Below are 15,855 nucleotides of genomic sequence, written 5' to 3' on the forward strand. Positions count from 1 at the left end.
ATGCCTATATACACCTGCATGTGGGCACACACTCCTGCATGTGCGTGCATGCCTACACACACCTGAATATGTGCACTTGTAATGCCAAGGGACCCCAGTTGTCGGCAGGCGGGATCGAACCTGGGACCGCTGGAGCTTAAAGCATGAGCCTCTACTGCATGAGCTAAAAGCCACCTGGCTGTTAGTTAAAGCAGTAGAGCAGACTCATTAAGCTCTCTCTTTAAGTGGTCTCGGTGCCACTCGATGGGACAGACCACCACACCCAGGAGGTGTGTGGGTTACACACACACACCTACACACCCCTGCATGTGAACACACACCCGCATACATTCATGCTTATACACACATGCTCGTACACACAGTTGCCTGTGGTTGCCCACCTACGGACACACGCACAGGGGCATGCACTGCTTTCACTTTAACTTGCTCTGCTGGAACAAACCAGCCAAGCAAAGCCGATTATCTCCAGAGCCCCGTGTGTGTCTGACGCTTCCTGCCTGGCCCTGGGCCTTTCACAGTCACAGGGAGAAGTGCCAGCCCCACGCCCAGGGCTGAGGTGATCATCATTCCATGGGAGCAGGGCCAAGAGGGTTCTTACTACAGAGAGCAGCTTGAGTGCCCAGGGGAATTCCTGGGGCAGAGAGTGGGGCTAGTGGGTGCAGGGGAGCTCCCTGGACAGGTCAGGGAAGGCAGCAGTTCAGGAATCCCTGGGGAAGTCCTGACTGGGGCAGGGAGCTGGCTGAGATGATATTAGCTGTGCAGTGAACGGGAGACGCGCCGTTGCAGTGAAGTCATCGCAGATTTCTCATGCAGTCCCGGCTAATCACAGGATATATAAGAGCCACCGGAGCCTCCTACTGCCTGGGGCCTCCAGAGCAATCAGATTAACGGAGAGTGTCCGGCTGCGGGGAAAAGGGGCCCGTGGAAGCTCAGCACCAGGTAAGTGCTGTTCATTAGAAGGGGATGATGAAGATTGGATCAAGTCTCCTTTCTTCTCCTGCCCATCTCAGACTCTTTTCTGGGACCGAGTGGAGCTGGAGCAGTGATCCCTCCTGGAGGCTGGGCACCCAGGCCTGGGCAACGTGCCACACACAGGGGGTCTCCATAGCTTGGTACAATGCCAGGACCTTCCCATGCCCATAACACCTCAGCTCACCACTGGACAGAGTGCTCCCCTCCCCACAGCACGGTTTGGTTAGGATGGGCGCCTGCCGCAGTCCTGAGCTTTCAGCTTTTCTCTGTCACGGTGGCCTGGGGTGACCCACTCCCCCATGTCTACCTCAGCTCCCCCATCTGGGCAATGCAGACCAACAAGGAGGATCCTCTCCCTGGGCCATGCGGATTCCTTGGCTAATCCTCATGCGGTGTCGTGACCATGCCAGGAGCTATGTGTATGCTAAGAATCGTCACTGCCCAGGAGAGCTGAGCTCCATTCCTGGCTCTGCCACCAACTCCTTGGGTAGCCTGGACTGAGTCATTTCCCCTCTCTGGGCTCAGCTGCCCCCCGCCCTGACCTGTTACTGGTAGGTGCCGGTACTGACCCAGGCCGCCGAGCACCATGGAGCAAAGAGACCAATTTTATCAGTAAATCAGATCCCCTGGCCGCCCGCTGCCTGGGTCACCTCTTCCCTCAGGTGACATGAGTCATTGCTGACCCCCCGGGGGGGGGGGGGGGGGCAGCCACACAAGCCATGTGGATGGGCATCTCCCAGGAATCTTGCCTGGGTCTTTTTTCCCCTAGTGCCTGCTTTACCCTCAGGGTCCATCCGCGCAGAAGTTTCCGCCCAAGCTAATGCACTAACAGCAGCAGTGTGGCTGTGGCAACACACACACACACACACACACACACCTACCTACTTACCTCTTTGGCAAGTCATTGGTTTCTCTTCCCCAGGCAGGGAGGACGAACCCGTCTGACCAGGCTGGGTTGATCCGGGGCTAAGGGTGCTGGGTGACAGAGGTGGGCGGTGGCTGCGGGGTGGGACTGTCACTTCCCCCTCTGCCCGTCCAACAGGATCACAGCAAACAAAACCAGCTCAACCCGCAGGGGAAGAGTTCAGTCCAGGGCCTGGTGCATTCTGGGAGCAGGGACAGTAGAGAGAAAGGGCAGATACAGAGCAGCTCTGAACACTCTGCACACAACGGCCTGCCCTGCCCTGAAACCCCTGCTATCCCAGCCCTGAGCATCCCAGTCACCCCTCTGCCGGTGCCCCTCAATCCCACCCACAGCCCCTGCTATCCCAGCCCTGCCCCCCAGCTCTTCTAGTGCCCCTCACACCGACCCGCAGCCCCTGCTATTCCAGCCCTGAGCCCCCCAGTCACATCTCTGCTGGTGCCCCTCACTCCCGACCCGCAGCCCCAAGCTCTCTCATCCCTGTCCTGTTTTCCTCCCTCCCACCTCTGCCCCTGCTGTGCTACGGCTCCAGCGGCACAGTTTGGCCCTGCTCATTTCCCTTCAGGAGCTGCCATACCAGCACACAGAGCCTGGCGCGTGGTGAATGGGAAAGCGCCCACCTAGCCCACCGAAAACTCAGCACGTCCTTCCAGCACAGCAAACAGTCGCCGGGGCAAAGGTGGAGGGGAACAGACCAGGGCAGGGTTCCTCCTGGGTGGGGGTCTGCTGTCCCCGCCCGCCGAGGCCCCCATGGCAAATGTTGCCCCTTGCCCATCCCCTCACACCACTGGGGGCCAAGTGCTCAGAGCAGGAAATCGGGGTGAGCCCAGGACAAGGACGATGGGATTGTCCCAGGCCAGGAGGTTCAGCTGGAGTTCAAGGAGTTCTACACCGGAGGGTGTGGGTGCGGGCTGTCTTGATCAGTCTGTACGCACCGACCTGGGCAGCAGTGATTTATCCCTGGGCCCTTCAGCAGGGGTCTAGCAGCAGCCAGAGGCTGGGCTTGGAAGCTAGACAGACCCAGACTGGAAATAAGATGCAAATTACTAACATTGGCACAGCCTAGCCGGGCCACAGGGACTCCCCAGCACCAGGGATTTTCAATCCAGCCTGGCTGATTTCCGAAGATCTGCTCTAGTCCCAGCTGGAATTGTCAGGGGAAAGGTCTCCGGCCTGTGCTGGGGGAGGGGGCAGGCTAGAGGATCTCCGCAGCCCCCCTCCACTGTGAGTGTCCCTGACTGTGCTCTGGAAATCCGCAGCACCTGCCTTCCCTTAGCGAGGGCCTGGTCACTCTAGAATCTCTTCCCCCTTCCCCGCCATCCGGCATTCCAGCACCATGCCAGGGTCAGTGCTGGGGAGCCCCACCAGCCCCAGGCAGCCAGTGCTGAGCCATTCGTACCAGGCCAGAGCTCTCCTCAGGAGCCCCTTAGCCACCGAGATCCAGGGCTGACTCCCCAGGGAGCCACCCAGCCCCAGAGCCCACTTCCCATCTGGAGCCCACAGCCCAAGCTCCCTCCCCTGCCAGGGCCGGCTCCAGGCACCAGCTGAGCAAGCTGGTGCTTGGGGCGGCAGATTGTTGGAGGCGGCATTCTGCCCAATCCTAGGTCAGCATGGCCGCTTTTGTTGTTCTTGTTCTTGTTCTTGTTCTGCTCTGGCCGCCCTGTAGGGGGCGGCGGCGCGGAGAACCAGAGCAGTCCTCTTCCTTCCCGGCCCGCTGACCAGAGTGGAGCCTTCCACTCCCCCCAGCCGGTCCCCCTGCACCCGTGCTCCGGCCGCGCCACAGGTTTTTTTTTTTTTTGCTTTGCCGTTCTGGCCACCCCGTTTTTTGTTGTTGTTGTTTTTGTTTTGCTTGGGGCGGCCAAAAAGCCAGAGCCGGCCCTGTCCCCTGCAGTGAGTGGGGGCTCAGCCCCTCATGGAGACATGTCTACACTAGGTGTGAGCTGTCTCCTCTGGCTCCAAGGGCGCAGGAAACCCAACCGAGCCCGCTGACCGCCGACCCTGGCAGCAGTGCACAGACGGGCACATGGCCAAGGCTTATGCAGGGAGACCTGGTGAGCTGCAGAGCCATTGGCAGCCCAGCCCTGCTGTGCCCGCTGCCCGCATGGGTGAGAAGTACATTTGGGACCTGCTTCATGTGTGCCACCCAGGGCACAAGCTGGGGCAGCATCCCCATCTCTTGGTGTAGCCTTTCCAGGGGTCCCAGCTGCCCCTAACTGGCCCTCGTCTGTTTGCTTTCAATCAGATCTGTTCATGAACTCTCCCCTTGAATTGCATCTATCACTCCTTCAACCTCCAGGGCTTGCAGTCCCTATCTGTCACACACACATGCACACACACACACATGAACATACTCATGCATACCCCCACACAGGCTCGCACGTACACTTGTGCATGCTTACGCACATACACGTGCACAGGCACACGTGCACACACACACACACACACCTTTCTGCTTCTCTCCCCCCTTCTGTTCTTGCCTGTTTAGAGCAGGTCTGGGTTTCTCTCTTGGTCACACCTGTGGGTGCCTGTCTCCATAGCTGACAGGTCAGACAGTTGTCCTGGGTTTGATCAGCCTGCTCACCTGCACACAGGGGGACTCTCCTCACCCATCTGCCTGTGCTCTGTGGGGTTTGTAAATCCCAAACAGCCAGGTTCTCCCTCTTCACCCACCACGTCCTCTGTGGGCCACACCAGGGTTGAACTGGGGCGCCAGAACTGAAAGCAGAGCTGCTCTGACTGGAGCTCATGAGCCAGGGGTCCCTGGCTGGGGCTGGACAGCACCTGCCCCCACCCCCTGCCATGGCTACTTGGTGGCCAGGGGTAGATATTTCCCTGAAGCCCCAGGTAAGATGCTCCATCTTGCTCTGGCTTGCCTGCATTCTTCGCTCTGCAGAGACTAAGAGTCACCACCCTGAGGTGACACAGGTTCAGCTGGGTACTTCCCCCTCTGGCCTCCTGCCAATCCCCTGTGGGGGCTCACTGCATCCCATGGTGCCCTCCTGCCTCTTGAGTTACTCCGGGTGTGCAGGCAGCAGGCCTGGGGCCTCCAGAGCAACAGGAAGTGATGGGATGGGACGGGGCAGTGAGCCCGGTGGAAGAGGGACAGGAGGGGACAGGGTAGGCTATGGCAGAGGGATGGGAGGGAGGGGCAGGAAGCATTGGGGCAGGGGGACAGGAGGGGGCGGGGAGCTCTGGGGCAGAGGGACAGGAGGGCTGGGGTGGGCTGGGGCGGAAGGGACACTCTGGGGCACATGACTTATGAGGAGAGGCTGAGGGAATTGGGCTTGTTTAGTCTGCAGAAGAGAAGAATGAGGGGGGATTTGATAGCTGCTTTCAACTACCTGAAGGGGAGTTCCAAAGAGGATGGAGCTCGGCTGTTCTCAGTGGTGGCAGATGACAGAACAAGAAGCAATGGTCTCAAGTTGCAGTGGGGGAGGTTTAGGTTGGATATTAGGAAACACTATTTCACTAGGAGGGGGGTGAAGCACTGGAATGGGTTACATAGGGAAGTGGTGGAATCTCCTTCCTTAGAGGTTTTTAAGGCCAGGGTTGACAAAGCCCTGGCTGGGATGATTTAGTTGCTGTTGGTCCTGCCTTGAGCAGGGGGTTGGACTAGATGGCCTCCTGAGGTCTCTTCCAACCCTGATCTTCTATGATTCTATGACAGAAGGGGCAGGGAGCCCTGGGGCAGAGGGACAGGAGGGGGCAGGGAGGGATGGGGCAGAGGGACAGGAGGGGGTAGGGAGGGGTGGGGTGGAAGGACAGGAGGGGATAGGGAGCACTGGGGCAGAGGTAAGGAGGGCAGGGTTCCCTGGGGGCGGAGGGACAGGAGGGGGCAGGGAGGGCTGGGGTGGAGGGACAGGATGGGGCAGGGAGCCCTGGGATGGAGGCAGGAGCGGCGCCAGGGTTTTTGCCACCCTAGGCGGCAGCGCTCCTCCTCTGAGCATTCGGTGGCGGGGGTCCTTCTACTCCGCGTCTTCGGGGCACTTCGGCGGCGAGTCCAAGAGCGAGTGAAGGACCCACTGCCGAATTTCCGCCAAAGACCCAGAGCGGAAGGACCCCCCCACTGCCGAATTTCCCCCGAGGATGGCAAAATGCCGCCCCCAAATTCTGCCACCCTAGGCAATCGCCTAGTGGAAGCGCCGGCCCTGGGTGGAGGGATGGACTGGGGGGTTGCCAGGGAGACGGGGCAGTGCACTCTGGACAGGATGAGCAAGTCTGTGGGCAGCCAGGAGGGGGCGCTGCAGTGACTTTGCTGCTCGCTGGCTGTGTTCTGGAGCCTGAGCCATCCCTCGGAGACATGCTCTGGGGCTAGGGGGATCTCTGTGTTTGCGGAAGGCTGTGGGGCTGCAGATTCTCACGTGGGGTCCGCGGCGAGGCTGGGCCATCCTGTCCCATGTGTCACTCACTCTCCAACCAGCCCCTGAGTGCTGAGGGGCAAGCTCAACTCCAAGGTGAAGGGGCAAAGTCTGGGAGTACACAGGGTGCAGCAGCCCTGGGGACGGAGACTTTGACACCCGTCTATTGATTTTTCCTTTGTCCCTGTAGGGAGCCGTGCGGCTCGCTCGGTCCTAAGACCAGGAGACTAGCGCTGCCCTTGGAGAAGATGGGCCAGACAAAGCTGTGGTTCCTCGCTGGGCTGCTGGGTCTCTGCACGTGGCCGGAGCCTGGCAAAGGTAGGCGCATAGCCAGAGTTGCTCTGCAGTGGGGAGACCTGTGTGGTTGCTAGAACAGCTCAGGTGAGGTGAGAGGCTGAAAGGGATGGGAATAAAACCACAGCTTTCCTTTCGGATACTAGCCCAGGTCACAGGGAAGAAATGGGGAATCTCATCCTGGTGGCTCTTTGCCTCCTGCCTTTCATTCAGCTCCTGCACTGGAGCCAGAGGGGTCGGTTTCATGCTAGCTTAGAGCTGCCCTGACGAATGCCACCAACCCTGAGGAGTGTTTGTGTGACTGGGGAGTGAAATTGCATCCGTCCTTTCCTGATCGTCCCTAGGGGCTCAGGGTGAGCGAGGGGGCTGGGGGCCAGCAGGTTCGGGGCCTAGGACAGGCTTCTAATCCACTTCTAGTCAATTTCTCTCCTAGGCTCTCATGTACCCCCAGATCAATGTTTGGACTGGGAAGGCTGCAGGGGATCGCACAGCCACCCCCACACGGTCAGAAATCACGAGTCTGATCCCCTAAATCATGAGATTTAGAAGAAACAATACATTCCGAGTGCTGATTCTTTGTGTTCTGGTTTTGGAGCCATTGGGGTCACACTGGGGTCACCTCTGTTGGCAGGAGAGCTAGAAACTCACCTTTGTTTATAATGACAGCTGAGATTCTGGCCTAATCCCAGGACTGCAGAAGCTGGGTCTTTAAGTAAAAGTTCCGCTCTCAGCAGGCTCTCGGTAGGCCCCCAAGCATGGGAACGCTCGCTGGGGGATGTTTGATCAACGTGAAATCTAGTCAGTTTAAACCTAGTTTGTGAAGATCTAGCTACCTCGCTCGCTGAGGTACTTGGGGGCCCCGTTACCGGCGTGTCTGAGCACCTCTCCATCTTTAACACATGAACGCTCACGCAACCTGGGGCAGAGCTATCGCGCAGTTTGAGAGATGGAAACTGAAGCGAAACAAGGGTACGTCTACACTGGGGCTGGAGAAGTAGACCTCCTGTTTTGCCCCAAAATACCCAACCAACCAGCCAGGGGAAAGTGACCGTATGGAGCACAGAGTGAAAGTGACTCGTTGCAACCTGCTGCCTAATGATCAAAGGACCTAGCTGGGAAAGAGAGGAAGTGTGGTGGGGGTGGCTGGGGTGGGATTTATTCCCTCCAGTCTCTCTGAGTGAGTGGGATCTCAGGGGTCACCTGGGACGATAGCAGGGGATGCCAGGCGTACAGGAGTGGGGGGTTCACATTGTCCTGTCTCTCTTAAGTGTTATGTTTCTTCAAACTATTTTACAAAACAACCCTAAATCTTCAGCCTCGGAGTTGGGCAGCGCCAGTGTTTGTGCTCTCTACACAGCATTAGCAATACAGGGACCCCACATTGGCAGAGTGGGATCCCAAACAGCCATGTGTGTTAATGATGTATAAACATTCGGCCCAGCCACCTGTGTGCTGGACTGCTTGGGCAGGGGTCTGGCTGGCTTCTGCAACAGAAAGATATAGGGATGCCACTCCAAACTATTAAAGGGACACTACCCAATTCCTGTACACTACATACTCTTCCTCCTTTAGTGTGAAAGGGAAGGCCAGAAAGAATTACCAATGTATTACTATCAGTAATACACTCCATGCTACAAATTCCTGCCAACTGCAAAGGAATCCAAATAACACTCCAGGTATTGTCTTCTAAGCCCCTGGGGAGGTACTCCAGCATCCTCAGTGCACTCCACATTGCCAGCAGCAAGCTGAATCTGAAATCGTCTGCTGCTGCTCTTGTCACCTGGGGGCAGCATGTTTTGCCCTGACCAGCACATCTTCTGTGAGTGCCCCAATTTTCTTGCAATTCCAGCAGAGTGTGTCCTTGAGCCAATCACTTGTATTGCAAGACAGTTTGTGACAGCGAAAGCAAACAGCTTTCCAGTGGACTCTCTGAGTTGTGCTCTCTGCTTGACCCCCAGTGTATCTGTGGCACAGATCACTTGATGCTGTTGCAACTCTGTGGCATCTTTAGTAGCCACCTCCATTGATGCAGCAATTTCTTGGGCACACCCTACAGCCAAATCAGCCTGCCAATCTCCGGGTTTGGATTGCTTCACACACACTGATCAGTCCTGGGTTGCCTCATTTCAACTGTCTCTAAACTGGCAGCGCTCTGTTAATTTCCTTAATGCATGAGCTTTCCCTTTAGAGCATGCCAACAGGTCACATGGGGCAGTTGGAGCCCAACACGTTAGAGCAGTTCACACCCCTCAGTCCGGACCGCAGCGCCATGTGGACAAGCCCTCAGTCAACTGCCACAATAGCAACGGTTGTTCTGTGCTGTTCCAGTCCCTCAGCCCAGGTGGCCCAGAGCGCGACTGAGCTCCCAGACTAGCCTGTTTTCCCCGATAGCACCCATCCCTGAGAGTGCAAAACTTCCCGACTTGGGCTGCCCGTTGCTTAGCCTAGTGAGCAGTGCAGGAGCAGGGATCTGACAGCCTCTCCTGCTCCTCCCCTCCCAGGCTCCCTCCCGTTTCACATGAACTCCGTGATCCAAGTCATAGAAGTGCTGGAATCTCACCACCTGGACGGACACCTCAACCTGACCGTGACGGAGCTCGCCCGGGGCCTGGGCTGCTGTGACAGCGAGTTCTACCAGCTCCTGCTGGGGGAGGCACCTGCTGTGCCCCCGGATCTGCCCTTCCTGAGCCAGGAGCAGAGATCCTTCCTCATGCGCGTCCTGAAGCACAAAGTCCAGGCGTCCTCGACTGAGCAGGGGGTGGTGTTGCTCCCTGATGGCACCACAGTGGCTGTAAGCCCCTTGGTGGCTGGGATTGAAGCAGGGCTGAAGGGGAGGCGGGAGATGCCGCTGCCCCCCGAGGCTTTGGAGCCTTTGCTAGTTACGACTGAGCCCTTGAACCAGACACATCCGGGGCTGCCCCTGACTATAGACGCCCTCTACGCAGTGACCATTGCCAAGGCATTGGGCGTGGCCTTTCTCCTGGCTCAGGCCAACGAGAGCCAGATGCTCATGGGGCCGAATGGCTGCTGGGACAGCGTGTCCGAGCCCCAAAACTTCACCCTCCTGGGCCGCCCCTCAAACCTCACTGATGCCTTCATCAATGGGGCGCTGGACGGGGTGATCCTGGGGGCACACCTAGCAGGGCAAGGCATGCCCGTGGCCCCGCTGAGCACCCTGCTGAGAGAGTACTACGCTGGGGATGGCCTGGCCACGGATGGCCAGGCCAGAAGCAACTTCAGGCGCCAGAACTTTGTGCAGCTCACGGAGGCCGGGCAGCTGGAGGAGCAGGTGGTGCGCTCCCTCCAGCTGCTCCGGGCGCTGCCCCGGATGGCGCCCCTGCTTAGCGGGGTTGGAGACGAGGACCTGCTGGCCGTTGCGAGCCGGGCAGTGCAGGAGTTCACGGAGGCCTACCTGGGTAGGTGCTTATTTCTCTCCCGTCACCAGCCAGGGACATGCTACACTAACGGGGCTACATGCTTCTAGAGATGAGCCCGGAGCAAACGCCACCCCCTGGCCCACGTGGGGCTTACAGCGCCACCTGCTGAATCCCAGCTCCCAGGCTGTGGGGAGTCCCATTCAAATCCAGACTCTGGAACCCCAGATCCACACTTTGGGGTCTGCCCATTGCAGGTCACGGTGCGGCTCTGGGCCTCGGGTCTGGTTCTGCTCGTTGCAGGGAGACGGGGCGGCTCTGGGGCTCGGGTCCGGTTCTTCCCGTCGCAGGGAGACGGGGCGGCTCTGGGGCTCGGGTCCGGTTCTGCCCGTCCCAGGGAGACGGGGCGGCTCTGGGGCTCGGGTCCGGTTCTGCCCGTCGCAGGGAGACGGGGCAGCTCTGGGGCTCGGGTCCAGTTCTGCCGTTGCAGGTCATGGGGAGGCTCTGGGCCTCGGGTCCGGTTCTGCCCGTCGCAGGGAGACGGTGCGGCTCTGGGACTCGGGTCCGGTTCTGCCCGTCTCAGGGAGACGGTGCGGCTCTGGGACTCGGGTCCGGTTCTGCCCGTCGCAGGGAGACGGTGCGGCTCTGGGGCTCGGGTCCGGTTCTGCCCGTCGCAGGGAGACGGTGCAGTTCAGGTCCGGTTCTGTGTTTGGGCCCCTCTCTCATTCGAAACAGACCCGTTTGGGAGTGGTTTCCCCCCTTTGTTCCCTTCTTCTGAAGGGGGAGGGGAACCCGCCAATAAACGTTTGTTTTAAAGCATTTTGTTGAAAACTTGTGGAGGAAAAACCCCCAAACGGCTGGAAGGGCCTGAACATTTCTCATTTAGAAACTGCTGGTGGGACACATGTTCCAGGCAGCCTGGCTAGGCCTCCCCTCCTGGCAGTGTGTTCCCTACCTTGGCCCCACAGTGTCCAGGGGATGGTAGGGGGCAGCATTACACAACTGTATCATGGGGGAAGCTGAGGCACATGGGGGTGGGGACTTGTGGGATACAGAGGGAACTGTGGTCAGACCCAGAGCTCCCAGCACTTAGCTATTCCCCTTGCTCTGGCAAATAGACTGCAATGCCAGGCAACTGTGTTGGCAGCATGAGGGGCTTGGGTTCAGGGGTCTGGGTCTCACCCTGCTGTGTGCGTTTACCTCCAGAATGCCCAGCCATCATCCCCCGCTGCATGTGGGGAGCCAGGCCCTACAAGGGGACTCCCACGCAGCTCAAGCTACCCCTGAGCTTCGTGTACATCCACCACACCAGCACACCCAGCCAGCCCTGCCGGACCTTCCCTGAGTGCGCCGCTGACATGAGGGCCATGCAGCGCTTCCACCAGGACGACCGTGGCTGGGACGACATCGGCTACAGGTGAGCAGAGGCATGGCCTTCCCAGAGTGCCCGTCAGGTGGTTTGAGACTGGGCAGCCCATGAGAAAGCCTAGGGGGAGGGGCCTTGCCAGCTGGAGCCTTGCATCCCTGAAACATAGCACTGATGATGTGCAGCGTCTGCTGTGTCCTGGCTCTGCTCCAGGCCTCCCACCCAGCCCTGCAACAGACCCTGGGCCAGCTTGAACCTTCACAGTCCTGGCTACAGTGCACACTGATCACTGGGGGCCTCAGCCCCGGGAAGTGCGGGCTGTGACTCCTTGACATAAAGGCAACTCTCCTTTGCCTGCTGGAGGAATAGGGGCTATGACACATAGGTGAGTCACTTTTATTCCACCCTGACAAGGGCAGTGGGTGCCATACCTCCCCAACTCACTTCTCCCTTCCCATTCCCTCCCTGGTTCTGAACATCCTTCCCCCTAGTCTGGATGCCCATCCCCACCTTAGAGCCACCCTCTGCTCCACAAATAGGGTGACCAGATGTCCCGATTTTATAGGGACAGTCCTGATTTTTGGAGCTTTTTCTTACATAGGCACCTATTACCCCCCACCCCGTCCCGATTTTTCACACTTGCTATCTGGTCACCCTATCCACAAAGGCCACTAGCCTCCTATGGCTCAAACACAGCCCCTCCCCTCCCCCATGAGAGCACAGGACAGGCCCTGAGGCAGGATTCTGACCCCAGCAGCTGCCCCCGCCTCACTGCAATATACTAGTCTTGATGATTCGACAGGAGTAGCTTCCCCAAACTGAGGGAGAGGATGAGCCAAACTGATGGGGAGGAAACATTTGGACAGAAAAAAATGTGAATGAAAATTGGGAGAAGCATGAATCCACAATCCAGAAAGAGGGTGACTGAGGCTAAAAGCCCATCCTAGCAACAATTAGAAATAAAAAAGCAACATATAAAAAACAGAAAAAAGAAATGGATGGCAATCAATATAAATTAGAAATTATGAAAGGTAGGAAATTGATAGGGGAAGCTAAAGACACCAGAGAAAAATACATGGCTGGCAGGGCTAAGGACAATAAGGAGTTTTTAAACTATATTAGGAATAAAAATCCCAATAACATAGGCCCATCACTAGACGGGGGTGGTAAAATTGTTCATAATGATGCAAATAAGGCAGAAGTATTAAATAAATATTTCTGTCTGTATTTCGAAAGAAGCAGGATGATCTTGAATCACATGAGGATGATGAAGAAGGATTTTAGGCAACAGCTACTAGGGTAAACATTTTAAATTAGTAGACCCTGATCATTTGCATCCAAGAATCCTAAAAGAGTTGGCTGAGGAGATCTCCAGCCCAATGATGTTCATTTTTAATAAATTATGGGATATTGAGGAAATTCCAGAAGAGTGCTAATGTTGTGCCAATATTCAAAAAAGGGTAAACAGAGTGATCTGGGTAACTGTGGGCCTGTTAGCCCGACATCATCCTCAGGCAAACTAAGGAAAAACCTGATACAGGATTTATTTGATAAAGAATTAAACAATAGGAATATAATTAATGCCAGTCAACACAGTTATATCGAAAATAGGTCTTGTCAAACAAACCGGATTTCATCTTACAAGTTCAGTTGACAAAGGTAACTATGTAGATGTAATAGATTTTTGAAAGGCATTTTGCTTAGTACCACACGGCATTCTGATGACAAAATCAGCACTGTACACTGTCAATAGAGCACATGTTAAATGGATCAGGCACTGGCTAAATGACAGAGCTCAAAAACTAGTTGTTAATGGGGAATCATCATTAAATGGCAATGTCTCAAGGGGGCTTCACAGGGATTGGTTCTGGGCCTGGCGCTATTCAGCGTTTTCATCAATGATCCAGAAGTAAATAAAAAATTGCTGCTGATAAAAGATTAGCAGGGTGGGAAATAATGATGAAGACAGAGCAGTCATACAGAACGATCTAGTTTGCTTGGAAACCTGGGTCCATTAAAAAAAAATGCATTGGAATACAGTCGCATCAAAGGTCTTCAGTCTAGTCCCAAGGTCACATCTACAGTGTGGGGGCCTGTATCCTGGAAAGCAGGGGCCAAAAAGCATTTTGGAGTCATAGGGGACAAACAACTCAACAGGAGCTCCCCAGTGGAATGTTGTGGCACAAAAAATGGTGTGGATGCGACCCTTCGATGTGTAAACAGGGGAGCTGAGAGCAGGTGCGGAGGGCGGTTTTCCCTCTGGCTACAGCATTGGGGAGACCAACACTGTCATACAGCGCCCCCTTCAGGTGTCCACGGGTTTAAAAGGATGTGGGAAAATTGGAGAAGGTGCAGGAAAGTGCCACAGAAATGACATGCGGGCTGGAGAATGTGCCTGACAGCGAGACACTTGAAGAGCTCAATCGGTTTAGTTTATCACAAAGAAGATAGAGCAGTGACTTGCTGACGGTGTATAAGGTCCTGCCTGGGCAGAGAACACCAGGTACTGCCAGGCTGTAGCAGAGAATGGCACAAAGAGACACAGTGGCTGGAAGCTAAAGCCAGACAAATTCAAACTAGAAATCAGGCACAAGTGTTTACCAGGGATGGGGATGAACCACTGGCACAAACTCCTAGGGAAAGTGGTGGATCTCCATCTCTCGATGGCTCCAAAGCCAGGCTGGGGGCCTGGCTGACAGATGCTTTAACCAAACACAAGTTACTGGGCTCCAGGCGGGAGTAAGTGGTGAAATTCTCTGGCCTGGCTTATACAGGTCCCCTACAGTCTTAAATGCTATGAATCCTGATGCCCCGAGGGCAGGGACATGCCCGGTTCAGGGCTCTGTCCCCAGGGACTGCCAAGCTCATGCAGACAGCCAGACCTGCTCTGGTCTCATGGGCACCACCCCAGAGAGCCATTCAGTCCCAAGTGCCGGGAGAGCCCTGCTGAAGGGAATGATGTAGGTGACATTTGCAAGGCAGCAGGCCAGTGCCACCTGAAAAAAGGCCAGGAGGGAGCACAGCTTGGTAAAATGAATCTGTGCAAACCCCTATAAAGGCCTGGCTGCAAATTAAAGCTGCCTTCCTCTATCCCTGTGGGCACCCAGGAGGGCATGGGGAACCCCATCCACCCTCCCTGGGTTGGACTGGCACCCCTGTTTGGCAGCCAACCCACGTCTCTCTAGTGGGCTGAAAGCCCAGATCCAAACTGCAAGGGAAACGGGATCTGTCTCCTTCTCAGCTTCTGTCTGCTTTTGCCCTGCTGCAGCTTCGTGGTCGGATCAGACGGATACATGTACCAGGGCCGGGGTTGGCACTGGGTTGGCGCTCACACCCGTGGCTACAACAGTAAAGGCTACGGCGTGAGTTTCATCGGGGACTACATGGATACGCTGCCGGAAGCATTTGCCCTCATGCTGGTGCGTGACAACTTCCTGCCGTGCGCGGTGAAGGGCGCCAAGCTCCAGGCCAACTACACAGTGCATGGGCACCGGCAGATGGTGCACACTGCATGCCCGGGGAACATACTCTACCGGGAGATCCAAACATGGCAGGGCTTCAAGGTGAGACCTCTCCCGCATGCTCCCCAGCATTCCCTCTCCACTAGGGGGCACTCTGCTAATGGGGCTGTGGGAGTGTGAAGATGCTTTGAAGGCTTCCAAGCCAGTGGCCCGTCTTGTCCTCCCTCCCCCCCAGCAGCAAGGGCTCCCATCAGGGATTGCTCCCCTGCAGTCTACAGGGGAGTCCAGCCCCCAAAGTCATGAGACTGGCTCAGACAGCATGAGATGTCTCTAGCTGATCACTGCTGGGTTCTGGCTCCGCACCTTATGGTTCCTGAGCTGTTCGGAGTCACAGTTTCCAACTTTTCTCTCCAACCCCCAGGGCTTTCTACCTGGAAGCTGAGATTTGCTCATTGCCACCTGACCCTGGGGATGGTGAAATGGCATGCTCCGGCTGCCCTGGGCAGTTCCGGGGAGCGGGCTCTTTTGGCCTTGTTCATGCCCTGGGCAGGCTCTCCGGAGCTCAGTGTGTTGGGGTGTGGGAGGCTACAAGGAATCGGGCATTTCCTGGACACTCTGGGGTCAAACCCATGTTTTCTCTCTTTGCTTTTGCAGTGAGAACTCCTGGCCATGGGTCGTGTTCCAGGTAATGACCCAGTTCAGGACACATCCCACCAGGACCAGGACCATGCCTTCAGACTGCCCAGGGAGCAGGCTGCAGTGGCCTGTTCCCAGGAGGGTGGCTCAGTGGAGGCTATTCTGTCAGGGGGGCTTCGCTAGCCCCAGGAGTTACAATGTGCTGCTCTGCTCCTGTACTGAAAATCCCCCTCCAATAAAGCTGGTCATGGGAACATGATTCAGTGTCACTGCAGCCTGGCTTCCATTTGAGAGTCCCAACATCATCACCCGGCTGAGCAGAGCAAAGTGCTCCTCAAGGGCCCCCTCATTACCCTCCCATCCCCACTGTGACTGAGGCGGGGAAACTGAGGGACAGAGGGGGGGATGTGACTTGCCTATGGTCACCCATCCGGGCAGGGTGGATTAAATAATGAACTGAACCCAGAAATCC

At 56.6% G+C, this 15,855-nt stretch overlaps 1 protein-coding gene across 1 annotated transcript; it reads left to right on the plus strand.

The window, feature by feature from the left end:
• Window positions 1–542: 542 nt before the first annotated feature.
• LOC101950338 (N-acetylmuramoyl-L-alanine amidase) lies at window positions 543–15,642 on the plus strand. The gene is made up of 6 exons (XM_065578964.1): window positions 543–939; window positions 6,443–6,570; window positions 9,048–9,962; window positions 11,127–11,337; window positions 14,555–14,849; window positions 15,402–15,642. The coding sequence occupies exons 2-6, from the start codon at window positions 6,501–6,503 to the stop codon at window positions 15,402–15,404; spliced, it is 1,494 nt and encodes a 497-aa protein (XP_065435036.1). The 5' UTR covers window positions 543–939; window positions 6,443–6,500; the 3' UTR covers window positions 15,405–15,642.
• The last annotated feature ends 213 nt before the right edge of the window (window positions 15,643–15,855 follow it).

This window comes from Chrysemys picta, unplaced genomic scaffold (assembly GCF_011386835.1).
Source record: "Chrysemys picta bellii isolate R12L10 unplaced genomic scaffold, ASM1138683v2 scaf19, whole genome shotgun sequence".
Classification (NCBI taxonomy): Eukaryota; Metazoa; Chordata; order Testudines; family Emydidae; genus Chrysemys; species Chrysemys picta.

Coding starts and splice junctions, on each gene's coding strand:
- LOC101950338 (XM_065578964.1), top strand. CDS start 6,501: ATGGGCCAGACAAAGCTGTGGTTCCTCGCTGGGCTGCTGGGTCTCTGC. Junction 6,571..9,047: donor GTGGCCGGAGCCTGGCAAAG/GTAGGCGCATAG, acceptor CTCCCCTCCCAG/GCTCCCTCCCGTTTCACATG. Junction 9,963..11,126: donor GTTCACGGAGGCCTACCTGG/GTAGGTGCTTAT, acceptor GTTTACCTCCAG/AATGCCCAGCCATCATCCCC.